The sequence below is a fragment of the Corvus hawaiiensis genome, chromosome 6 (genome assembly GCF_020740725.1).
Source record: "Corvus hawaiiensis isolate bCorHaw1 chromosome 6, bCorHaw1.pri.cur, whole genome shotgun sequence".
Classification (NCBI taxonomy): domain Eukaryota; kingdom Metazoa; phylum Chordata; class Aves; order Passeriformes; family Corvidae; genus Corvus; species Corvus hawaiiensis.
The window spans coordinates 8,510,320-8,535,991 of NC_063218.1; the positions used below are offsets into that span (position 1 = coordinate 8,510,320).

General features: G+C 44.4%; 1 protein-coding gene across 7 annotated transcripts in view; it reads right to left on the reverse strand.

Annotated features, from left to right (window-relative positions):
• Positions 1-25,672, reverse strand: part of CEP170B (centrosomal protein 170B) — a 59,782-nt gene that overhangs the window by 16,114 nt on the left and 17,996 nt on the right. For 4 of the 7 annotated variants that reach the window (XM_048305851.1, XM_048305850.1, XM_048305848.1 and 1 more), the window contains exons 5-13: positions 24,468-24,526; positions 21,738-21,876; positions 13,198-13,299; positions 12,161-12,637; positions 9,874-9,936; positions 8,233-8,981; positions 6,037-6,222; positions 5,734-5,842; positions 2,512-4,287 (exon numbers count right to left, since the gene is read on the reverse strand). In XM_048305851.1, the coding sequence (XP_048161808.1) occupies positions 2,512-4,287; positions 5,734-5,842; positions 6,037-6,222; positions 8,233-8,981; positions 9,874-9,936; positions 12,161-12,637; positions 13,198-13,299; positions 21,738-21,876; positions 24,468-24,526 (3,660 nt within the window). The remainder of the gene's footprint in view (positions 1-2,511; positions 4,288-5,733; positions 5,843-6,036; positions 6,223-8,232; positions 8,982-9,873; positions 9,937-12,160; positions 12,638-13,197; positions 13,300-21,737; positions 21,877-24,467; positions 24,527-25,672) is intronic. The other 3 variants (XM_048305853.1, XM_048305852.1, XM_048305849.1) reach the window with 1 other exon arrangement.

Genomic DNA, 25,672 nt, shown 5'->3' on the forward strand with positions numbered 1-25,672 from the left:
CCCTGAGAATGAAGAGCCACCAAACACAGAACCAGATGAGTTATTTAGAACTACAACACTGAAAGACTTCACTGTGTTACCAAGACTATTCTAAGACTGAAACACTACAAGTGAATTAAGCCAGCATCATACATCATACAAACAAAACCAACTAATTTGGCATGTAAGATGCAGGCAGAAACTATACATAATTACTATATAGTGAAAGAATAATTCCTAGACATTGCTATCTCACCCATAGCTATAAAAATGCCTTGGCTTAGGATATATATATATACACACACACACACAGAAAAAATAAATTTGCTCATATTCAATTAGTAGAGTTGTATCCCTTTTTTTTTTAAATGAAGTTTTAGAACCAAGAGGTCACCCAGTCACTAAATAGCAGTTTTAAAATTATGAGACTGATTTTCCATCTCTGTACACCAAGGGAAAGCTGAATTGGCTCCTTCAGTATCATTTCGATTACCCTGAGTAAACAGATCATGTACACAGAGGAGCAGAGGAGACAGGCCCTTAGCCTTCAGAACTGGTGACTTGGATTATCCTGATGTTATCTGTGACTTTCACAGAAAGCTACTTCATATGGCCCAACAATACACTGGCATTTCTTGTCTCATGGCCAGACAGTTCATGCTGTTCCTCCACTAGCAAGATTAACTTTCTCCCACTGGGAGAGCTGGGAACTCCTGTGGTTAGCTAAACACTAAGAACTCCTGGAATAAATCAGCCACATCTGCCTCCTTATCCTCTAGGCTTGACACTCAAAGCTTTCAAGAGTTGTTGTATCATGCTAAAAAAAGTCTTGATGGCACAGTGCAATAGTCCAGTCTAACAGCATGTCACTCTTGTTGCAGGAAGGGAGCTCTAGCTGCTGATTTGCAATGGCTATAACAGCATTAGTATAGGAACATGCATCACACGACAGCAAGCAGGATGAAGCACAAAATACACCAGCATGTATTTAGAGCTTGCACAAAGTTCACAATCCTATCAAGGAATTAGGAGGTTAGTATTTTAAGAGCAACTAATTCAGAGGAAGGATTAGCATCATATGCTGTAACTATGGACAAGGAAAGGTGTTAGCATGCTGCTACAGAGCTGTGGAAATCAAAAACCAATTCATTTAAATAAAGAACTGGCCAACACTTATCATTTTTCTCCGAATGACTTGAAGCCTGTGGTCCAAAGGCAGAGGGAGTGCAAAGAGCGCCTCCTGTTCGGAAAACTCCGACCACATTATCTTGCTTTAAAATTGTTATTGTTTAACAAGAAGTTAATAATAGCATCATCTCAAAAAAGGCGAGAGAAGAGACTGTACATACTCTTTTAGCTTAATCACATTCTGATTTACATGCATATACACGTGTAAGAAAAAAAATCACTAAATTAAAGGTGAAGCTGAATCCACTAAAACAATCCAAATCAAAACAAGCAGCAAGTAACATTTTTAGCATGCAATAAAAATGAATACTGCAAGAGGGATAAATACTTCAGCTGTATGAAAATATATTAAAGGACACACACCTCCAGAACTCTAAGACCCCCTTACAAAATCATGAAACTGCTGAAAATAGCATTCCTCTCAACAGGACTGAGAAATCCAGTCAAAGGGGTTCTTCGTGTCCCTTTGGCTACCAATCATTCCTAAAATCCTAAGCAAACACATCTGCTTTGCCACATCCATGGCAGGTGAAGGACTACAGGCATAGGCCTGAACTCAGACCAAAGGTTTCAGGGACAATCTCCCATTACCAATTACCATCCTAAAGTTGTCATCTGAATTGCCCCCACCTCTTTCTTAATTGAAGGCTGATTTTGATACGACAAATGCTGTTATTTCAAGGGTTTGCTGAGTGCTCAGCTACAGGGCAATGTAGACCCCACACCTCTGCCTCGTGGGAATCACAACTGCACACCTGCCTTAGCTATGGCAAAAGTGAGTGGAAATACACAGAAGTGTCAATCTCTTGGAGTAATCAATGTGCAGTGTCCAGCTCTGTATTTACATTTACAGGAAGAACAAGGGAACAGCTTTCACAACTTCTCCTGTTTCAGATGCCTTCAAACTGGCTACTTTGGACATCAGCTGTCACCAACACCATTATAAGCTCTCTGGGAGAAAACTTTGAATGTTACAAGTAAAACAGAACAGAATTTCTTGTAGTATTAAAAAGGGGTTAAATTCTATCTTTTAAACAAAAATATGGCCAACTGTCAAATGGCAGCTGGTCGTTCAAAAAACAAAACCACTGGAGAAAAAAAGAAAAGTAGCTATTTGTAGTATTCCCACAGACATCACCACAATACCATCTCACTGTGTATGAGAGTGCTCTGCTGTCTCCAAACCCAGAGGAAATCTCAACATCCGTGCTGTTCATTAATGCAGACTTTTGTACTCACCAAGGCAGCACCTGTACTACTGTGATACTAATCCTTGGCAGCCATGTGCAGCCTGTAAGTCAGAAACAGGGGAATAGGGGAGAAATATAAAGCAGGAGCACTTACAGGATGATGAGGAGGAATACTTGACACTGCTTGAACGGGTCCTGCTGAAAGGCTGCTTGGCAGAGGCAGCGGCCGCTGTTTTCCTGGCTGCAGCTCTCACGTCCGAAACGCCCGTCTTTCGATAGGACTCCGCGCTGCGGCCTGAAAACCCCGTCCTCGACTGCGCTGTCTCCGAGTCACTGGGCACTGTAAATGAACCTGCCCGTTTCCTGGGCATGGCCAGGATGTCCAGCCGGGAAAGCTTCTTTGTCTCCGTGGGCTGCTTGATGCCCTGAGCAGTGGTGTCAGGGTTGGAGGCTGCTTTCTCAGCATCCACGCATTCATTGTCCGAAGCATCTCCCAGCCGGGCGCGGCGTAGCTTTGAGGCCCTTGTGGGCCGTGGGGTAGATAAACTGTTGGACCGGGTGAGAACCTGCTGGATTTTCTGCACATTCGAGGTCGTTTTGCTCTGGTCCTCCTTGGTGGCCTGAGTGTAAGGTTTCCTCCTGGGAACTGGCCGGGTTACCGAGTGCTCATGGTCAGATACAACTGCATCCGGGACTGGCAAGTAGGGAGAGTTTGAACTTCTCTCATCATCTGTAAAGTCAAGTGATCCTCGAGTCCCAGTGCTCCGCTTCATCTGGAAGCGTTTGGCGGCCTCTGCTCGGTTTGGTGCCTCTGGTGCTTGTGTTTTCCGCTTCTCCGTCAGCCTGTCCCGAGCGCTGGGCTGCCCACACTGGTCCTGGATGGATGGTGTGGAAGAAGATTTCTCCTTCTGCAAGCTCGCGACTGCTTTGCGTTTCGGGGCACTTGCTGGGACATTTTTGCCACTCACCAAGCTGACTGTGCTGGCAGTGTCTACATCCGAGTCCCCTGACAAGGAGTCCTCCAGCTGACCAGCAGTTTCCGAGGGCTCCAGCTGTTGGCTTTGACCAAGCAATTTGGCTTCCAGTGCTGCCAAGGCAGTTTCAGTGTCCTTAAGCAGAAGATGAGTGTCCTGACTAAAGTCCATACGAGTGGAACGAACAGCCTCTAAATCTTTAAGCAGAGGGTGACTTGAAATATGTGGGAGTTTATTTTGAGGAACACCACTGCTTGATTTATCTTTGGTAAAACTTTCCTGTCGAACAAAAGATGTTGTTTCCTTTCCTGACATGTTTTCTTGATCTTGAGGAAGACTCTGATGAAGGGAAATAACAACTTTTCCAGCCGCGTTTATGTAAGCACTAACATCTTTGACTGGTGGCTTTCCAGAAACTGGTGTGCCAGCACACCTGAAGGAAAACTCTGGATCCTTGCTGTCCTTGTCTGCTCGAGCATGGGTCACACTCAGAGAGAGCTTGGAGGGAACCCCCGCATCATTGCTGTCATCACCAATGTAGAACGAAGTAGAAACTGGCTCACTCACAGCTCTCACGTGAGAGATCCGGGAGGCTCCCGGCTGCCGGCTCTCTGATCTATTGTCTTCCCCCATCTGCTCTAGCATTTTGCTGTTCTCTTTGTATTTCTTGCCTTTTTCCATGCTGAAGCCATCATCAGATCTGCTGGCATCGCTGAGGCTATCCGGATCCAGGTCTTCTTGGATGAAGAGGCGGCTGCTGGAATCGCCATAGGCTTCCACGCAGTGGTCCTTCACGATGGTTCTCTTGGTAACCTCAGAATAGGACTCCTGGCACACCAGGACTGTGGGAGTGGGGCTGTCTGATTTATCACTTGGTGGAAGTTGGGGAAGAAGGCGTCTTGTTCTCGAGGGCACAGAGTTTTCTGGTTCCCCAGGTTTTGGGGGTACCCCACTTTCTGAAGAGAGTTAAGTGGAAAAGAAACAACTACTTTAAAACTGTGCCACTTTTTTATTTATTTGTTTAGGAAGAGCTTGATCCTGCAAAGTGCAAGTCCACAAAAGCACTCACAAGATGTACTCAGAACTAAGGTTTTGTCTAATATGAACATCATCAAGGCCTGGCTGGTCCCTGCTCTCTTGGGTTTATCAATACAGACATTAAACTTAATTCCTTTGCTGAATCACACTGCTCAACACCTTCCCTTCTAAAGCTAGTATGTCAGATTCATTCTCCCATAATATACCTCTCAGTACAAGCACTATAGAGGATAAAGACATTGCTGGTATCTAGCATCAATCAGGCCACAAGAATGAGATGAAAAGTCATCAGACATCAGTAATGCCATGTTTTAAGTGCCATTCTGAACAACATTACCCATTGACTAAATAGATGGTGTTTTTCACAGTACAAGTTCTCCTACACTCATATCCCAGAGCAAAGTCCCAGGAGAAAGAGCCTGTAATAATCAAGAGGCTCTGAATTAGAGCTCACTGCCCCAGCATGTGTGGGCTTATCAGCAGGGACACGCTCCATAGAAAGAGTGCTCATATTTCTCCCATGCTGCTGGCCAGGCCTCCATATCTGATACCACCATTAAATACCAAGATAACTGGTTATTTGGCTATGGTAATATTACAAGCACTCCAGGAGTCAGATATCCTACATGGTGTGAAAACAGTGGCAGTGATCTCTGAAACAAAGGTTTCTTCTAATCTTTACTGGATCTATCTATAGCTGTCGATGGCAAGAAGGTATGACAAGTAATCCAAATCAAAAAAAAATTGAAAACATTTCCAAAAGCCAACAAAGTGCTTTTCTCCTTTTCTCACACACCAAAAAAACCACAGGGTCTGTAAGGTGTCTTCCAAGTTATGACAGGAGTCTGATGTCCTCCAACTTCCTTTCTTCCCCACCATATCTGGTTTTCTATGCTGATCTCCGCCCTTTAAACCTGCCACTCAACAGCAAACCCTAGAACAGCCTAAATTCTCAGCACAGCCAGACACAGGAGAAGTACACAAAAAACATGCAAGTCAGGAACTAACTCCAAGGCTACGTGCAGAGGGTTCTCATCCGGCATCATAAGGCAGTCTAAGGAATCACAGCTCAGGGCTGGTTAGCACCCAAAGCCCTTATAAGCTTTCTCCTTCCCAGGTTCCCCTTAGTCATGTCAAACCTAATATTTAAGAACCTCTTGAATAACTCCAAAATGCAAACCAGAGGCTCTCTCCATCTTCAATCCACTAGGAACAATTCACTCAGTGCTTCCCATCTCCAACTACTGTAGCTAAAACAGAAAATAAGCTACAGCCAGGCACACAGATGCCCTTAATTTCTGCTTTTTCTATCATCCTGGTTTAGATTCAGCTACCCTCAAACAGCGGTGTCAGATGAGACTTACCTGCACTTCCATCACCCTGCCCAGAGACAGATCCAGAGTCAGAGTAACTGTCCGCAAGGCTCGCCCACCTTGACACCCACTTCTGACTCCCTTGAGCGGCTGCAGACATCTACAATAAGGTGGGGAAAATTAGGTCAGAAAGACGGTTTGTACACCAAATCCTAGCCACAAAATCTCTCCTCTCATACAGACATCACTCAGTCTGCTCAAGATGGAAATCAAGCTACACATCACATTTACATCCAGACAGAAAACCCATCTACACCTCCACTATCCCAGGAAATCCACCTGGGCTGCCCATACCTGCACTTCAGCCTGAGACCCATTCACAGCTTTTGAGGAAAATGCCTGGAGCAAGGGTGACTTCTGACTAGTGCCATTTTCACTGATTAGATGCTGAGAACCGGAGTCATCTTTTTCACCTTTAATTATTGGCCTAAAGGCTGAAGAGATTCTGGAAAATTCAGGTGACTCAAGAACACCAAAAACCTGAAAAGATGTTTGCATGGGAATATTAAAATGCAAGAAAACAGAAAAACATTAGTCAAAAATCCAAATCCGTGAAACATTAGTCACACACAAACTGTGATCCCAAGGGGCCAGAAACACTCGCCAATGCTTCCATGAGAACTGTGTAAATAATTTTCTTCTGTACTCCACAGTAGCAGCTTTAAATATAATCATAGAATCCACTCACACCCACCTTTCCTCTCACCCTCATTATTTAGGAGTGTTGCCTTTAACAGCAGTAACTTTCACTGAAAAGGAGTCCCTTTTCAGCCCAGAGAAATTTAGGATGAGTGTCAGAAAAAGTTATTTACCAGCTCATTCACGAGGAGCTAGACGGCAAAAATGGGAAAGCTCCATCCCCAGTGCCTTTCATAGACTGTAGCTGAGAGTGGGCTGAGCAAAACAGCCCTGCACTGCCACAAGGAACTAGGGAAGGATGCACCTGAGATGGGTGAGTGTTTGAGCTCGTTGGACAGATTCCCCCTGAAGCAGGCCTTCCTGTCAGGGGTGACCAAGACTCATGCCTCAGAAGGGCTTGTTCCTCTCACTTGACTGCAAGAAGATCAGAGGAAGATACCACCACAGAGGTTGCCTTGGATGAACAGAGACGGCCATAAAGATCTCTGCTTTCACTTCTGTTAAAAAAATGTGTATGCAATGGTGGAGGAATACAGAGAAAAGACACCTCAAAAACTAAGCAAGTCCAAAATTAATCTTCTTTCTTCCTGGACAGGAACACTGAGGTTCAGTTATCAGCTGTTTCACAAGTGGCAGGTCTGCACTGCACCAAGTCTATGGCACAGTCAATACCAGAAGCTGGTCACTTTGCCTGCCCAAGTCACATGGCTGCCAAGACTACTCCCCAGAAATACCTGTATTTTTGTGGCACCTTCCCTCATACTTCCCCACCAGAACAATTAGTCATCTAAAGTCAGGACTAGGACCTTGCTGTGGCTTAAATACCATGCCCTGAAAGCTTCCGATCACATTTCAAACAAGATGTAAGGAACAAATATAATAAAAAACAAAAGAGAGAAGCTAGATCCAGGCTCATAAACACTGTACACAAAGCTCTAAAGCCAGGTTCAATTAAGGCTTCCTTTAAACCTTGCCATCCTCCTGACTACATTTCATTAAATCTTCATAACAACTTGCCAGTTTTGTTTTCATAATAGACCGCAGATGAGAGTTAAACCTGAAAATCAGCCAAACTTTGGTTTGCCCTGTGGTTGTTTAGTTGGGTGGGTTCTTCTTAAGCCTCCCTCATCTCTGGAGTTTTGTTTTTAGGCTATCATTCACTCTGCAAAATCCAAACAAGTACAGATCCATCTGGGATTGCCTCTGCCCTAGATCACACCCTTTGCTATCACAGCCAGCTGCCGCTTGCCCTTGCAGCAAGCACTGCCTTTCTAATCAGGCACAGCCAAATACAGAAACATCTGCCACTGAGGCTTGTAAGCACCAGCCCCTGGCATTTCCTGTGGCCTACCATGGGATGACGCATCAGTGATGGGCTGCAGCTCCCATCTTCCTGACAGTGGGCAGGAGATGATGCAATGCCAAGGCAGAGGCTTGGGAGCAGTCCTAGAAAGAGCAGAGCTGCTCCCAGCCACTGCTGTCAGCAGGATCAGCCTGATCTTTATTCAGGTGTTGCCTTTCCTCTAAACAGATGGCAAACCCACTCTTTCACTTTTGCATCCAAATTCAATTTTTTAAGCAAGGCAGCTCTTTGCCGTGGGCATATCTTGCCTTCTTTTACTCTGTGGTTTTTTGTTTGTTTGTAATTCTGTTGTTTTGATGGGATTATTTAAAGACAAGCCTCACGGTTTGTTGCGGCCTATCCTTAGCACAGGTCACCCAGGATGATTTTCCAACCCTAACCATAACCCCCTGCTGCACCCAGTTGCATCCCTTCATGGCAAGTTAATTCAGGCCCTTCAAGCCTTCAGCCCTCAGCTCACTGGCCAAGCACAGAAAAGCAGCATTTACCTGATCTATCATTTTTCGCGCCTCCTCCACCTCTTTGTCCTGAGACTCGGTCTCAATGGTGTATGTGCCGGTCTCGCTTACACTGTCCTCCTCATCATTCCTCCTGCCCTGGGCAGACTTCACTTCTGGAGGTGGAGCAGAGGCGGGCTCTGGTTCCGAGGATATAACCACACGCGGAGCTACTGGCATGGGCAGAGGGGCTGGTTTCTCAGCGCTTGGCTTCCCAGACTGAGCCGTCTCACGCAAGTACTCGGCCATAAAATCCTGAGCCATTTTAGACTTCCTCCCAACGCTGCCATAGCTTTTGGCTCTGGGAGCAGAAGAAGATGAGGAGTTGATCCGATCCTCCGTCTTCTCCCTCTTGAAGGAGCTCGTTCTTTGGGTCCCGCAGGAATTGGTGGTGGCTTTGCCTGCCTGGGCTGTGAGGTGGGATGGCGGCACTGAATTTCCTGGCTTCTCCGCCGGCAATGCGTTCTTGCGCTTTTCAACCTTGCTCTTCAGCCCCGGATCCGTGTCGCTCTGGGATGAGTGAGCACTGTGTGTGAAGGACTGGGACCGCTTCTTCCGTGGTGTGTCCTCGAAGAACTCGATGACAAAGGCCTGCTTGTTGTGCAGCATCTCGTGGGGGTCACGCCTCATCTGGCGCTGCAGCCTCGTCTGCTCTGCCGGACGTTCGCTGCCCGGCGTCGTCTCCTTCTCTGCCTTGGGGTCTTCGGTGTCACTCTGAGTCCCGTCCTCGTGCCTATGGCCTGGAAACAAGGTATGTACATTTGACCTTCATACTCTCAGTTACTGCAGCCCTGTTATTATCTCCCAGTTTAATTTTATCATTTCAGATACAAGAAAAGCATTCTGTAAGATTAGAAAACTCCACAGACATCTGTGTGGTACAGGGACTGCACGCCATCAGAAGAAATAAAAGAGAAAGCAGCTCTCTCCTGACCCCACTCTTCACCACTGGTTGGCTACCAAGTTAATTATTTATTTTAAAAGAATTCAAGAAGTACTTCCAACCTCATGGATTTCTGATTTTGTAATGGTAATTGGTTTACATACCTAATGTCGTTTCCTTCTTTTTTCAACTTCAGTAAAAATTATTATATCATTTTGCCATTTTATCCAATTACTGTAGTCCAAGACCACCTCACTGGGTTCTCTCCATTACAGAGCAGAAATATCTCTGCAGGATCAGGAAATAAAACCCTTGCACTGCATCCCATGAAAGTGAATGCCCATGATGAAAGACCAGGTCAATGCATTACAAGTACATGCATCTCGTGACCCACCCACGTCACTCTCCTCTACAAGGGAAAACAAACCAGAGGCTAATAGAAAAGTAATTTTGCAGGATTCTTTACTTTTCCTGAAGATTTAAGAATCACACCATGACACCCCCATGAGTTACACCATCCTATCACCAGCCAAGCAAAGGTTAAATCATTACTTAAGAGTTCACTAAGCTTAAACTAAGTTTATAATTATTTTCACTTACGTTAGCAACAACCATCTTTACAACTGTCTCTATGGATCAGTGCCTGCCTGCCCCTCAGCACCTTAGCTCAGGACACTCAGAAAGTAAGTTGAAGTAAAACAGAAAGTTAAAATTAAAACAAAAGGTTAAAAGTAAAACAAAAAACAAACCTTTTTTTGGAGAAGGAAACGGGTGTGAAGGCACACAACACGATTCAGTCAACGACCAGGAACCTGTCATCGGGAGAACGGGGAAAGAGGTCTCTGCGCTCTAGACTGTAATATGTAGCAAGATATACTGGCTAAAACACCACGTGTTTGAAAGGAAAACTGCTCAAACCTACTTGGCAAGTTCTCCAGACTCACGGGTGAAGACCATTTATTACGTCAAGTTAACTGTGAAAGATTAGAACTTAATGCAAGGTCCATTCAACCAGGAGTCAGTTCTACAAAGAGTTTCCTAACACACTCATGAAGAAAAGCCAGCAAACTTTGCATTGTGCCCTGAGGGCTGATAAGCTTCACCCTTGGAAGGGAAAGTTCTTAAATTAAAGGTCTTGGCTAAGAGCTCTGATGAATGCAAAACAGTGAGGACACAAGGAAAACATGCACCATGCTCATGGATGCCCCAGCAGAACACCATGCACATCGCCTCAAGGTGCTAAGACCTGAACCCTGCAGTCTTGATACCAGGCTTTACATTCATCACATTGTTCCTGGAAGTGAACAGATGTTACCAGAGAGCCCCAATGGTGGGCATCACTGATCCTGGAGACCCAAACCTGGTAGGCAGCCAGCAGTAGCCTCCAAGATATCTTCAAAATTAGCCCTGCCAGAAGAACACGTTGCACAACTATCGTAGATAAATGATACCTGCCAAAGTAGAGGTGGAACAACTCCTCAGGCCATCGACACTGCATGTTTTAATCAAATGTCCAGCATTGATTTCTTGATATGCAAATTATGCACTGAATTACCTCAGCTTCTTTCCATGCCTTATGGACTGTAGAGAGGCAAATGAAGCCAGTCTCTAGTGTTCCTGTGCATCACAACAGCAACAGTTGCCCAACTCTCTAGTTTTCTCCAAGAGGAAAGAGCAAAACCACTGAAGCACATTTCTATCCCTGACAATGTTCTCCAGTAAGTCAACAAAATCCAGTATGACAATAACATAAAAAATCCTAACACACAAACCCTTTCATCACACAGTCACAGTACACTGAAAATAAAACCCTAAATACCCAAACAGGGCACCTTAACCCTGTCCCTTATTGGGAAGGACTAGAACCAAGCAATGGCAACAAAGTAGTTCAATTTCCATGCCAAACCCCATGGCTGAATATGAAACCTTTATGACGGTACAGGGTTCCCAAAAATATGTACCCAAAACAGCAATTTGGAGGTACAAAACTTCATATTATGACAAGGTTTGGGGATTTTTTCCAAGAAGGTCAAAGCAAATATTCCTTTAAGAGAAAACAAGGTATAGCTCTGTCGTGGCTTAAGTAGGGCCTCAAGCACAAGTAGGTCTGGTAACCTTCAGTATGACTTCATCAGCTCAAGCTGCAGTTCAAAACAATAGCTTTTCCAGAGGCAAGGCAGTGAGAATGCAGGAATCAGTGGTCTCCTCCGAGCTGTTCAGTGCATGGCCCAAGAGGGAAACCTGAGCAAGCCTAAATCTTGCAAAATATATTCAAAGTTGCATCAGAATCATGCAAATCCCACCAGCTGCAGTAAGAACTGGGCTCCACACTTCACCTCAGACCTTTGAAAATCCCCAAAGAATTCCTCAGTGACAGACTTAACAAGACACAGGTCCACCAAATCTGATGTTTTTGAGCAGAGGATTTCAGACAAGCTTTAGGTTAAGAGAAGAAAACTTTACCTACAAGCACAACAATTTCCTCTACTGGGGATCACGTGTATCTCAACTCTACCAGTAGTCTCTGTGTCAGGATCTTTTGTCATCCAACCAACTGGCTCTGGTCATTACCAGATGATCACACTTAGACATAGTACAACAGGATGATCATGCTTAGACTGCTCTGGACTCATAACAAGATGTGACTACAGTTAGAAAGTCATTCCATCAGCTAGGAGAAGCAAAGAGAACAAAATTCACTGAAATACCTGTGTTTATCAGCCTGCCTGACCACGTGGAAATTATTTTAGACATTTAAAATCCTTTTTTCAACCAGTTACTGCTGAGCTGGCATTATAGACAGGAGGAGTCACATTAGAATGTTCCCAAGCCAACATCACACATGACTTCAGGGCCAGGTGAAGAGCATGCTAGCTGCATTCAAAATATTAACAGTAATATTCTTCATCTTGCAAATTTGGAGCAGAGATAATTAAGTCCAGTTCTCCTTGACAGGAGAAAGGTTTTTATCTTTTATTATGCTGCATTTGCATGGCCAACAGAGCACTATGTCCACATGACAAGACATTCACTCACCTTTAAGCGTCCTTACATGAACTGGCAGGTCACTCTTGGTACTGTAAACATCATCTCCTGCAGACTGCCTTCTCATCAGGCTTGGGTCATTCTGGACAAGCCAGTCAGCCACTTTGCTCTCCGCTGACATCACCTCTGTATGAGCTGGTTCCTTACTGTAGGGTCTTCTCTGTCTGAGCGAAAATTTAGTTACATGGTCTTTTATCTTTATTTTACCAGGGGTACCATCATCAAATTCAATGGTGAAAGAGGCATGACTCTGTACAACAGGGGCTACCACAGCATCAACATCCTTTGTTGGGATCTCATGGACCTGTGTTTCTGGAGATTTTGATGGCTGCTGAAATTCTTTAGTTGGAATCTCAAAGTAACTTGGCTCTCTCCGGAAGGCAAACACAGATTGTTCTTGGGCATCTCTATAAGTCGAAATATTCCCATTCAGTTCCTCTTCATGTTGGGTTATCTCTTTTGATCTCTCTACAAAAGGGGGGAAAAAAGGATAAAATCACATTTTTTCAGTACTACTCAACTCATTTGTTTCAACTTCTTGAAAAGTCTACTAATCACAACCTCTCTCTGCTAGAGAACAGATACACTGTGTGCATTGAAATAAAACACTTCTTTGTGAAGTAGAGCACATGCTTGATAGAAACATCAGGTTTACTGCGCAAGTGAAAATAAGATGCCTCTTCCATACACACAGATTGACAATAACAGGAATGTTAAGACTAAATGGCTCCCAAGGATGATGAGGTGAGAAACAGATACAGCACTGCCATATAACTAGTTCTCATACAAGTTCAGTGATTTACTCCACAACTGCTGTTTCTAATGGTCAAATATTTTAGGGAAAACATTTTAATTCTCCCTTATTCCAGTTTCAGCAGCAGCAACCTACACACAGGAATGTGCAAATACAAGCACAAAATAAGCGGTAATTAAAGTCTTGAAACAGGATGGCTTCACACAGCAAATATCAAAAGTGCGCCAAAATTTTGTGTCCCTTATCTTCTCCCACCCCACATCACCTCCATTACCTGAGTAATGTTCCTCTTGCCTTCTCTCCTCCTTGTTATTTGCATCATCTTCCCCCCACCAGGAGGGCTGCCCATAGAGAGGGGTGCGGTAAGTATTCGTTTCTAGAAGAGGATAATCAAATACTTTAACACAGAAAATATCAATTTACCAGGTTCAACCACATGCCAAACGGGGAAAAACAGCACGGTCAGATGAGACCATGAACCTGTTATACCATGGTTATAGCAACAGCAAATTATACATAATAATATGCTCAGGCTTTTCTTTGTATGACCCTTTTTTCCTGTCTACATTCTATTGTAAGATAACTAACTCCACCCCCCTTCCTTGTCTTTCACAGATGTGTTTCCCAGATACTGGCTTTTGTCTCTTTCTAGTCTTATTATTCACACAAAGTGGAGGATTTTTGGCAGGACAGACTACAAAACGCTAACCACAAAACTGTCTTCAACTCACCTAAAAATCAGGTGAAAATCTGACTTTTTTCCTCACTTTAAATGGGAAGACTTTAGCTCTACATTTTTGCCCCACCATGTCCTTGGATGTGTCCAGAACTAGGGATTCTTCCACTATTTACCACTCCCACTCTAAGTGACACACATTCCCCAATAGGAAATTCTCAAATCGTTACAAACTTAGGAAAAATGGTAAAGCCATCTCCTTACACATTCATAAAGAAGTAGTAAACTGTTACTCTCTAAAGCTTATAGTAAACCAAGTGAGTTCTACAGTAATTGTAGGACAGAGGTTTTCCTCATGGAGAATTTCCTCTAGAAGAGCCAGGCTTACATAATTTCTCTGCTCAGCGAGCACTCACTGAAAGATCAGGGCTTCACTGCAACAACTGGCACCCACTCAGTGGAGCTGATCCACTGCTTCTCGTTTTGTATCCCACAAAACAAGACTGTGTTTGGCAGTGCCTTGGGCTGCTGCTGTTTATGCAACAAGCAAAAAGAATACACCCAATTTGCCTGTGGTACAGTTAATACTATGGTTTTTTCATAGATTAAGAGAAGCAAATAAAGTAGCTTTTGTTCTTTCATCTAGATCTTACTCTCTACCTGAGAGTAAGATCCAGCTTTGTTAGGCTGCTTCTGCCTCTGCTCATAGCAGCCATAACTGGCCATGTCTTAAACACTGGCTCCAGCTCCAGAGCCATAGCTGGGCTTCTACTGCCAGCTGCTGCTCAGCTTGTGGTTTTCAAACTACACACTGCTCTGTGCAAAGCAGCTCTCAAACAGTCCTGCAATTTTGCATTCCCTGTTTTAATAGGGACATGACAGAAAGCAGTCATTAGCATAAGGGAAGTCATGAGACGAAGGGGAATTAAGTAAGTCAAATTAAAAAAGAAGCCTGATTTTATGCTGCTGTTTCTAAAGCTACACAGACCCAGTGGCCACTACTTCAGATATTTTTGTTCTAGAATCATTCCAGATATATAAGCTCATACATTGACAGTCCACAGGCAAAAAATTTTACTTTACAGATGCAGCCCACAGGCCCTTTTCAAGAGACCTCCTTCATGTTTCAAAGTTAACCACGCAGCCTCCCTTCACACTGAGGATCAAAAGAGGCTGAAAGTATTACTCTCCTCTCTGCCTAGGGTGCGTGGAAGATAAACCATGTTCCTATTATGTAGGCGGCTTTGAAAGTTCAAAGGAGGAAGCATTTGAGCATTTCTCACCATGATAAATTGGAATTGCCAAGCAATATGTTTCATAACTGATGAAGGTTAAACCACTCATGGGATTGGGGGGGGGGGGAGGGGGGTGGGGATTAAAAAACCTATTCACAAGGTTGTCAGTGAACAGAGGCACTCCAGTGTAGGGTTTGGTTTCTGCTAGGCTAAGAGCTTCTGTCATATAGCCCAGCAGAAACCCACCATCCTTTTTCCACGCTGTAACTTGCCCACTAGACCCCATCCCAACCACGCAGGATCTGCTTCACCAACGTCAGGCACTTCTTCTGGGCACACAATGGATTATTATCCTCTGACTTGCAGTACAGATCTTAGGGTTGATGGCCAAGAAGCAGCTATCTGGGGAAGCCGGGGGAAGGAGATCAACACTTAAACACAAATCCATTAGCAAAAGCCAGTTATGTCTGAGGTAATTTGTGCCTAAAGGGATCAACTGCCCTATAGATGAAATGCAAAGACCACCTGCACTCAACTGTTGCACAAGCAGCATATTTCCCAAGGATGGGTGCTGTTACTGCTTGCATCTTGGAAGGAGTTGCCTCATTACAGCTCATCTCTCCAGCACATCCCAGCCCCAAAGGGATCCCAAAGGCCCCCAGTCTAGAAGATGCCAGTGATCTACTCCAAGGCAATTTTGTGCCCAGAGAGGCAGAAGTGAGCTAAGACAGGTCACACCCATCCTGCAGGACAGAAGTCTCCCCAGAAACTGCTCCAAGATCTGTGTCTGATCTGTGTACAAACTACAGGAGCTTCTGCCTTTGTCACCCAGGAGCTTTTCTACTACAGGGAAAAGGCAGCCAGGGGAGACTTCTGGTCAGACCTTTTCTGTTGATGAGGAACTTCGGGATTGCAATTGAAGCTGAAGGGGAAAAAAAAGGATTTATAAAGAATAATGAGCCAGCTCCTCTGCTGTCTCAAATTTCCCTGGGCCTTAACAGGTACTTAGAAATTTCCCTAACTGCCCCTCTGACAAAAGCCAGCACAAAGTCAAAACCCCAGGGCAGGTCTAGGAACACCTAAAAAGAATGCATCAGGCTGGCCAGAATGCAGAGATCTGGAGCCATCAGGGTGGGAGACACTGCCCTGCACTCACTGCAGAGCAGCAGAAGGTTCCTCATGCCCCATGACACAGAGCTCACATGGCCCCACCTACAATGCCTGTTACAGCATCTGTGACAAAGCTGCACATTTGTGTGTGGGGGGTTTCATTCCTTTCCTCTCCCAGCCTCCACAATAAACTGGAACTTCATTTTAAAACTGCAAAAAGCACAGATGGAAAGCTGAAGAGTCAGTATCTTGCTATTCAGGGACAGTTTCAATATTTTAAGAGCAATTAATGTTTCCACTGAGCACTCATATTAATTTGCATTTTGAATAACATTGTCAAGTGACACAGTCACCATCATTCTTGCCTACCGCTGAAAGCAGCCAGATCCTGAGCCAGATTTATCTGGCTTCAGAGGAGTGTTGTGGTTTAACCCCAGCCAGCAGCCAAGCCCCCACACAGCCACTCACTCACTCCCCCACCAGCAGGATCAGGGAAAGAATCGGAAGGGTACAAGGTAGAAAACTCATGGGCTGAGATAAAGACAGTTTAATAAGGAAAGCAAAAGCCGTGCACAGAAGCAAAGCCAAACAAGGAACTCATTCACCACTTCCCATGGGCAGGCAGGTGTTCAGCCATCTCCAGGAAATCAGGACTCCATTACACGTAATAGTGACTTGGGAAGACAAACACCATCACTGCAAACATCCCCTCCTACTTCCTCCTTCTTCCCCATATATTATATACTGAGCATGTGATATGGTCCAGCACATCCCTTTGGTCAGTTTGGGTCACCTGTCCTGGCTGTCTCCTCCCAGCCTCCCATGCAGCCCCAGTCTCCTCGCCAGCGTGGCAGTATGGAAAGCAGAAAAGGCCTTGGCTCTGTGTAAGCCCTGCTCAGCAGTAACAAAAACATCTCTATATTAACAACTCTGTGTTCAGCAAAAATCCAAACACAGCTCCATACCAGCCACTGTGAAGAAAATTAACTCTACCCCAGCCAAAACCAGCACAAAGAGCTACATAAATTTGCTGCCCTGCTCATGTCAGAAGCTTCTGTCCTTTCTAATTTGCCAGCACAACTGACACCTCTCCCAGCTCCAGCTCTAACACAACAATATTGTCGAAAAAGGGGAGAGGGGAAAAAAAAAAAAGCATGATGGGAAGGCAGCTAAAACAGATGGCTGTGACAGAAGTGGGCCAGGGAGCAGCTACACATGCAGTTGTGCCAGCGGGCTTTGCTCTTCACCAGCTGGGATCCATTTTGGGTAGCAACCTCAACCTGAACCTGCAACATCCAGAGCAGCATGTTTGCCTGTGTCCTGAAACATGCAAAGCACCCTGAAGCCACCTCGTGCCTGTTCTCTTTTAGTGTAAGATGGATGCTCTTGCGAGAACACAGAAATGTGGGGCTCGCTCAAGTCAGCAGTGAAGGGAAGAACACCAATGAAAACGAACTGCTCAGTCATTTTAATGACATGAGACTTCCTCCAATTGATGGCAGCTCGTTACCACCTCTCTCCACTCCGTGCCAGGCTGCCCAGATGGTGCCAATTCATTTAGACATATTTCTTGGCTCATCAATTCAGGCAGGCAGCCCGAAAACCATCCTTTTAGATAACTGAATTGAGGTCAGCACAAGCATTCAGCCAGATAAAAACTGAGCTACCAGTGATGGTGTAATACAGGGAAGACCACTGACATACACATGTTCTGCTCCTGGATTTCTGTCTTTGGGGCAGTCACTCAGAAGGAAAAATGAAGGCTGTTTTAGCACAGAACAAGGGAAGTCCATTTGCTTAACAGTCTGACAAAAATGTGGCCTGTTAAATTAATACAGAACTCTTGATCATCTGAAGGAGAGACACTAAAAGAGAGAATGAGACATGTCAATACAAAGGATGTATTTATGGAGAAGTGAATCACACAGAACACTAGGGCACAACCAAAAATACAGGCCAGGTGATGAAAGGCAAAGGAGAAATACTGTATTAAAGCTGCTTTCCATCATCAAACAGGAAGAAGAGCTTTCAAGACAAGCACACAGCTCCCACTAAACAGAGGGGTCTGATTTCCCTTGAAGGTGTCCCCTGTGGTCAGGACAGGACTGAGGGCTGTGCTTTGCCCAAATCTGCACAAAGCTTCAGACCATCATGAGAGAAAGACAGTCAGCAACAGCAAATTTCTTTGCTCACAGAAGCACATGCAGCTTTGAAGCTCTCTACTGCAAGTCATAACAAAAGCATGAGAAATCCAGCTTAAGTCAAACTGCTTTTGATTCATTATTAATAACAATAATGTCCATCTCCAAAAGATGCAGAATAGGCTTCTTACAGCAGAGGCCTTAGGGAAAAAAAAGATGATCTAGCTACAACATTTTAAAATTAATTCCTTACATCTCTGCTTTTTAACTCCTCTCCAAAAGTAGAGAATTCAGACCTAGTAGGAATAATCATAAAGCAATTCTCTGACTTTTTGCCACACTATTTATTTCATATGTGCATGGCTAATCTAAGCCCTGGTCTTTTGTACCTGCTGTGAACATACACAGATCTCAGGGACTTTCAAATCAGGCTGATAATCACAAATTTATTTGTATCAATTATACAGTCAAACCTTAAATACACTGCAGTTACCACCTCTCTAGTTCTGGCAAAAAAGCAGATACAACACCACACCCTTAAATTAAACCAGGGCAGAGCTCTGTGTCTAAATAGCTATTGCCATGATCTCATGGGGAAAGCAGCCGAAGACCATGGAAACCACTTCACAACTGGGCACAGGTCCCACTGCCTCCATCCTCGCTGCCTGCTGACCTCAGCCCTGGACATCAGCAAGCCTTTCAAGTCCTCCACTCTGTTGAGAGGATTTACTAATGACACGACGCTAACCTGGTGAGCCAACCGATTTCACAGATCCCGGGAGAAGCTCCTGCAATTGGTGCTACTCCTGCAAGTGATGATGCCCATTTCAAGTGGACGCTGCATGCAGCCTCCACCCCTGGAAACTCAGGCCTGCAGCAGTTATTCAGAGGTTAGTCCTCAGATTCGGGATTACCTAGTCCCATCAGGCTGTGGAAGCTTTGAAAAAACAAAAAATTAAGATCAACCTGGGGATTAACTACGTGCTGAGAACAGAAGACCACAAAGTATCTTATCAAGTACCTCAACTCAGGTAGCAACAGATGGGAATGGGGATTGTGACCATCTTGAAATCTGCTCAGTTCAAGGCTCTACCTGGCTTCCTGATCACTCAAGGCTTTAGACATGAGAGCTAATAGCTATTTTTAGCATTAACTAGCAAAACCGTGGACACTTATCCATATCCATCTCCAACCCACACGATTAACCAAACTCCTTGCTTCAAACATTTCCCAGATGATTTTCTGCTTACAGGCAACATACACCCAAAAGCTGCAAGTTCAAGAGCATAAAGACTAAATTGACTGTTTCCCATTCACACCCCTTTATCCCTTTATCCTCAGCCCCTCACCTCCTCCCATTTCTAAGCAGCTCTAATTGTTTACATTGTTTTGTTAAACCTCTTCCTTGAAAGCCTGCATTCCCTCTGCCTCTCTTCCATTCTGGCCCTGGGAACCAATCCCTCTAAAGGCTTTTGTCAGCCCAGAACTTGCTCTAATTAGCCAATGCAAATTCCTAAATACCTACAGGCTTAGCAAAACAGCTCTTTTCCTAAAGCCTCTTTCTGCTGCCACTAAGCAAGCCCACTCCCCCACTACATTCTTCTTTTTACCAATCATTTCAAATTGCTGCCACTCCTCCCAGCAGCTGAGGAGAAACGGTGCATGCGTGCAGCTGAGGACAAGGTGAATTAAGTCACATCGCAGATGAAAAAGGGATCCACTGATCATTCTGCTCACGTGACAGAGATGCTTTTGGGAGAGCGAGGTACTGATTTAATGCTCATGCTCCCTCTCTTGCTTCCACAGGTTTCAGTCCAATCCGGCAAAATACTTCAAACAAAAGTCCTGATTTCCTCCATCGCTCAGTGAGGTTAGCAGCGCTTTACAGATTTTTTTAGCTCTGCCTATCAGTCCCACTGCATGTGACACACTTCAGTGCTGGTCCCCAGTAAGAACACAGAACCCGTTTTGCCTTAGAGCTCTGGTCTGTGCCCAGTAAAGATGACAGAAACATAATGCAGTTCAGCGAATCACAGACTAGAGAAACGGGTCACCTTGCTGAGGAGTCACTCAATGTCCCGGCTTTGAAGGTGTTCCAAATATCAACTGCTTACACTATGTAGGTTAAAATCAATGAGAGTGTATTTTGGAAGGTGGCAAAACAAAAACCAGAGGGTTCATGGAACCATGCAGTAGCAACACAAAGTGGTTCCAGTTACCGGCATTGCTTTCCAAGAACCTCCTGCCCCTTGAAAGGCAGCTGGAGAGCTCTTCCCCCAGTGGGGTTCACCTCTTCTCACCCTCCCCGGTGTCACACTTAATCATCCACAATTCCATCCCTTTAAATTCACACTTGTCAGGCTCAGTCCCAAACACAGCCACACAGACACAGCCAAAGCAACACAAAAAAGGTTTTCTGGTGCAAAAAATGGGAGCCAGGCACACGGGTGCGTGTGCTTCCACACATAGCTGGAGACAGCGAGGAGACCGAGGAGGAAGAACATTACTCTGAGACATTACACTCTGGAACATTACACTATGACAGCTTATGGGGATTTTCCTAAGGACAATACATGGGAGATTAAGGTCAATCAACCCACTCCAATTAGTTATCATGAAGCCTTAACAGATTTATCCAAAGCTGTACATTTTTCTAGAAAGCTGCTGTACCTATATCTAGGTAACCTCACCAAAGATGTTTACCTCACTCTATTACTTGCCCATCCCCTTCCCTCCATTCTCCTCCCTGATTCTTCTTCCAACTGAGAGCAGGCAACTCTCCATGCTAAACCCTAAAGCTTTCTAAGTGCTCTGACATCCTGGAGCCACAAGACCAACACTACCAATCATGTTACCAGTATGCTTTAAAACCATATTTCTTCCTCCCATGCACCAGCAAGCTCCAGAAAGCCATGAACTGATACCTGAGCAAAACCGGGGAGAGACCCATCAGGACAGTACAGACAGGAAGCAGGAATTTGGGTGAGATGGGTGAGATAAAACTGCTGGGGAGGTCTTGGCAAACCATAATAGGGAACATGGAGGAACCAAGTTTGACAGAGGGTCTTTAAAGGAAGGCAGCAGTTGGTAACAAAATAGAGAACAGAAGGAATTTCTCAAATAGAAAAGGTTTGAAGCTGGGGAACAGCAAACCTGAAGCACACATCTCCCAGTTTGGCAGTCGGTTTCAATCCTACATATTGGCACATTAGGAAATACAGCCATTTAAAAGCATCCAGGGTTTTGTAAAAGAAAGGCTTGCTGCTTCTTTGCCTGCCAGCACCACGCCACAGCAGCCATACATTTTCTACTCTGAGTCACCCTCTCTGTTCAAACACCAGCTCACGATTAGGAAATTAAAAATAGACCAGACAGGTGCCAGAGAACTTACCAAACCTGCTCAGCCCACAGGTTTTCCAGAACATACACAGCAACAAAGCATGTAGGAGCCATCACATCAGCTGGAATTTTTTTGGAGGCTGAATCTCCAAAAACCGAGACTCTGGAATACTCCAGGGATTTAGAAAGATGATCCTTCCAGAACTGTTCCCAAATGCAACCCACAAGACTATATTGTCAGAATCATCACCCAGCACAGGACTCAAGCTGCACTTTGTTCAGAATCCTGATTAACTGGTTCCCAAGCAGGTACCTGTAATTGCTTTCCTCTCTCCTTTCTCCAGCTTTGCTTGTGGGGACTCTGTGTAGACACCATGCTCCATGGGCTGCTCCGCCCTCTTCATGGCCGTGCCTTTGTAATTCATCTGGAGTTGGCTGGTGTACTTCTCATGCTGCAGAGACACAAACAGCAGTGAACCCCTCTTCCCCACCAACAGAATCACCCAAAGTCTGTACTGTGTAGGACCCCAGAGTGTCGAGAATATTTCTCTGCCTGTTTTTAAGGGTTCTTACCCCCCTGAACAACACTGTTTTAACCTCCAACCTTGGAAAAAATTACCAATGATCAGACAGGAACTAGAAAATACAGTGGTGTGAATTAGGTGGTAGACTACTCTGTAAGATTGTCACAGGGTAAAAAATGTAGAGGTTTTGGGCTTCTCTTTGTAGTAAATAGATAAGAGTAAAAAGTATCAAAATGGAGGATTGTTGTTCTCTAAACCTTCTTCTCCTTCTTCTACTACTCCATGTTCTGCAGTAAAAGTAGTTTGGAATGACTGGATAGAGAATTCCGCAGTTCCTGCCCGTGTTACTGAATAATTGGTAGGAAAGGGAAAATAATATACATTTATAGTAACTATTGGTTAAATTATCTTTAAAAGGCTGTGTAAATCTTGGTAATTAGAAACTTCACTCCTGCTTTCTGTGCTCTGTGCTGTACCTGGGTCTCGCTAGTGGCTCTGTTCCTCTGATAAGGCTTAATAAACAATTATCAAGCAGCATTGAAACTCAAGGAAAAGTCTCGGTTTATCTTTGAAACGCCTTGCAAGGACTTCTAGAAAATTCTCTCCCATCAGGAGGGATTTGATTTATGGCACAATTGGTGCCCCATGTTCGGCCTCATCGGAACGAAGCAAGCCAGAATGTTTTGGACAGCAGCGCGTGACCAGAAACAGAAGAAAAGAAAACCCCGGGGTCGGCCTTGAAACTCCAGGATCTCCTACCCTCAGTGCACAGGGGGGAGGAGGAGCCGTGGACTGCTGGTCCGAACTCAGACTGGGATTTCACAAGCCGATAACATCTATCAAAAACACGGTAAGCTGTCCAAAACTAGACCAAGAAACAAATCATGAGTGCAGTTCCGTCCCAAGCGGAGGCAAATATAATACATAGTTTTGAAAGCCTAGCTCATAACCATCCCTTACCAGCATCTAAAAAAGAAATACGTTGTTTGCTGTCCTGGGTGAAAAAAGAGTTTCCTGATGCAGTAATTGGAGATTTGTATTTACCATCTTTTTGGGAGAATATTAATTCTATTCTATACCATTACACGAGTCTAAGAGATGGAACGGCTCAGAAATTAACACCACCAGCTAGAGTAATTTATGAAACCCTTCCAGAGCTGGCACCTCCTGCTTCTGATGAGGAGGAGGTGTTTAAAACTCCTGCAGAGACTTCGTTGACACCCATAAAAGCAGCGGGAGATTTTAAAACCCCGCTCAAACCCTTCCCACCCTTAAAAACAGGCAGAGAAATATTCTCGGCACTCTGGGTTCCTACATCCTGCAGCTGTGTCTTTCAACAAAAAGCATGCACACCTGTGTAGAAGCTACAGCACAGCAGAAATACCCCATTTGGAGGCCATTAAGTGACAATTGTAGTACACGAGAAGGTCAGAGAAGGTCACTGTGACTTAGCTCTGCAAAATCAGAAAATCCTTTAAAGAATAAACTGAGAAGAATCAGAACTCAGGCCATTTTCCACTCAGGATTCAAATCCTGAAATCCCCTTTGTTCTTAAAGGAACATTATAAATTATTTCAAGGCTCTCATCTGCATTATCTCAGTTTTTTGGCAGAGGCAATTGGAATCTATTTGAATTATTTTTTCTGAACCCTCTCTCCAGCTAGGAAAGTTATTCTACCTTAAAACAGGTTCCATATTAACACAGTAAATGAGCTATTTAGAAGTTAGTTTATTACAAGTAAATTAATAAAAGGGTGAATCCATCCAGATTATCCCTGAGTAAGTTCAATGAATCATTTGCCCAATTCTAGCTGTTAGATTTCCTATCCTCATCAAGTCCTAAACACAGAACCAGGGCTAAGAAGGCTGTACCTGCTAGCCAAGAGCTGATGCATGGCACTGATAGCCCAGTCCCACAGCTGAACATTACAGCTTTCTCGCCTAGAGGGGGTTGCTTTCCTGCCTTAGATAAGAAGATGCTTGAATATTTCTTAACTGCTACTGAACAGTGTTTAAAAAATGCCTCACTCGTAAGAGGACTGACTGCTCAGTAAGTAAAAATTGGGAGCTTGAAGGCAAAAACGAGATGGTACATATGAATAAATTAAGCAAACTTCAGCCTGATGGAGGAGGTGTGGTGGAGCTGGCCTAAGTCACCATGCTCAGAAAAGACATCTGTGCTCCACTTCTGGGAGGGAACAAGTTCTGCTGTGCTTCACCCACAAGTTTCTGTGCTGGTTGTTCTTCAGCATATTACAGCTTTAAGTAACCTTTTTTGGCAGTCATGAAACATAAATAACTTGTTCTACATATTAGCACAGAGAAATCAGAATTGAGATAACTGGAAAATGTTCTCTCTCCTCAAAGGAGGGTTTTATTAAGTCAAAATCCAAGGAGAGCCTCACATTTTGAAACATTTCACTGCCATCAAGAGTATTTAAATATTTCACTCTGCTTCACCATCACTAGAGTACTTAAATTTATTAAAAAAAAAGTATACCATACCCAGCCACTCTTACCTTTAATGCTTCTTCTGGGACTTTGTGTTGAATTTGTTCCAGGACATACATGTTCGAATGTACAGAACTTGTTAAGGGAAAGACAAAGGAATTGGATGGACAGAGAAATCTAGCATTTAGTCACAAAATGAAAGCAGGATCATAAAACCAGAATATTTTAAAATATGCAGGGTAGTAGAAGTTGCCTGTGCTGCAGCCCAGCATGGTCTTTGTCATGCACAGTTTGTGATGCAGTGTGCAATCACATTTGCTGGCCAGACCCACGACAACAGAGGGGCAGCAGGCAGGGGACCTGAGCAGGAGAAGCCTGGAGGAGCACCAGCAACTCTGTGCAGGACCTGGGGGAGCAACCAGAGCCCCAGCTCAGCTCACACCCTGCTCCTCTCCATTGGCTGGCAGCTTCAGGCACACCACTCAGTATCCTGGCCAAGATGGGCCAGTGTCACACTCTGGATAAGGGAGCAGCAGAGTTCAGCTCCTTGCCCAAATGCTTGGGACTATGGCACTCTCTTGCCGTAACAAGGCCTTTCAGTCACTGCAGTTTTCCAGATGAAAAGTAAATCAGGTCATGAGCTGCTGTGACCTCTTAGGAAGGGAGGAATTCACATGGTTGAGCCCAAGCAATAATCCTCAGCAACACTGTATTTAAAAAAAAAAAAAAAGCTAGCATCTGGAATGGCATCATGAACAACCCAGTCAGCACAGCAGAAAGCAACACGGAAGAAAAAGGAAAGATGGAAAATTTTAGACTAAAAATAAACCAAGTGATACTGGCCTAGCAGGGAAACTCTGCACAGCCTGTAAGTGAAACTGTAAATGGAAAAGAGAAATGCTCTAGTACAACGGGACACAGCTGACTCGGAGACCTCAGGAGATGCTGCCATCCACACCAAGCTGACTGCAGTGTGCACAGAAAGCTCTGCTAAACAGAGTGATACCGAAGTAGCAAAGCAGAGGAAGACATTTTAGCTGCCATAGCTGTAGTACATAGTACAAAGATTACTCGAAAACCTACATTCTTAAAAATTCTCCTGTTGAGGGCAATAAATTCTAGAACTCCTAAGTGTAATCATTCGTTTCACTTGAATATCCATGTAAGGGCTGCAGGACTAAATACTTCAACTCAGCTGCTCATTGCTGAGAATTGCTTTCTATAAAAAGTTTAAACCTGTATCACAACCATTAAAACCCGCCCATACTCCAGG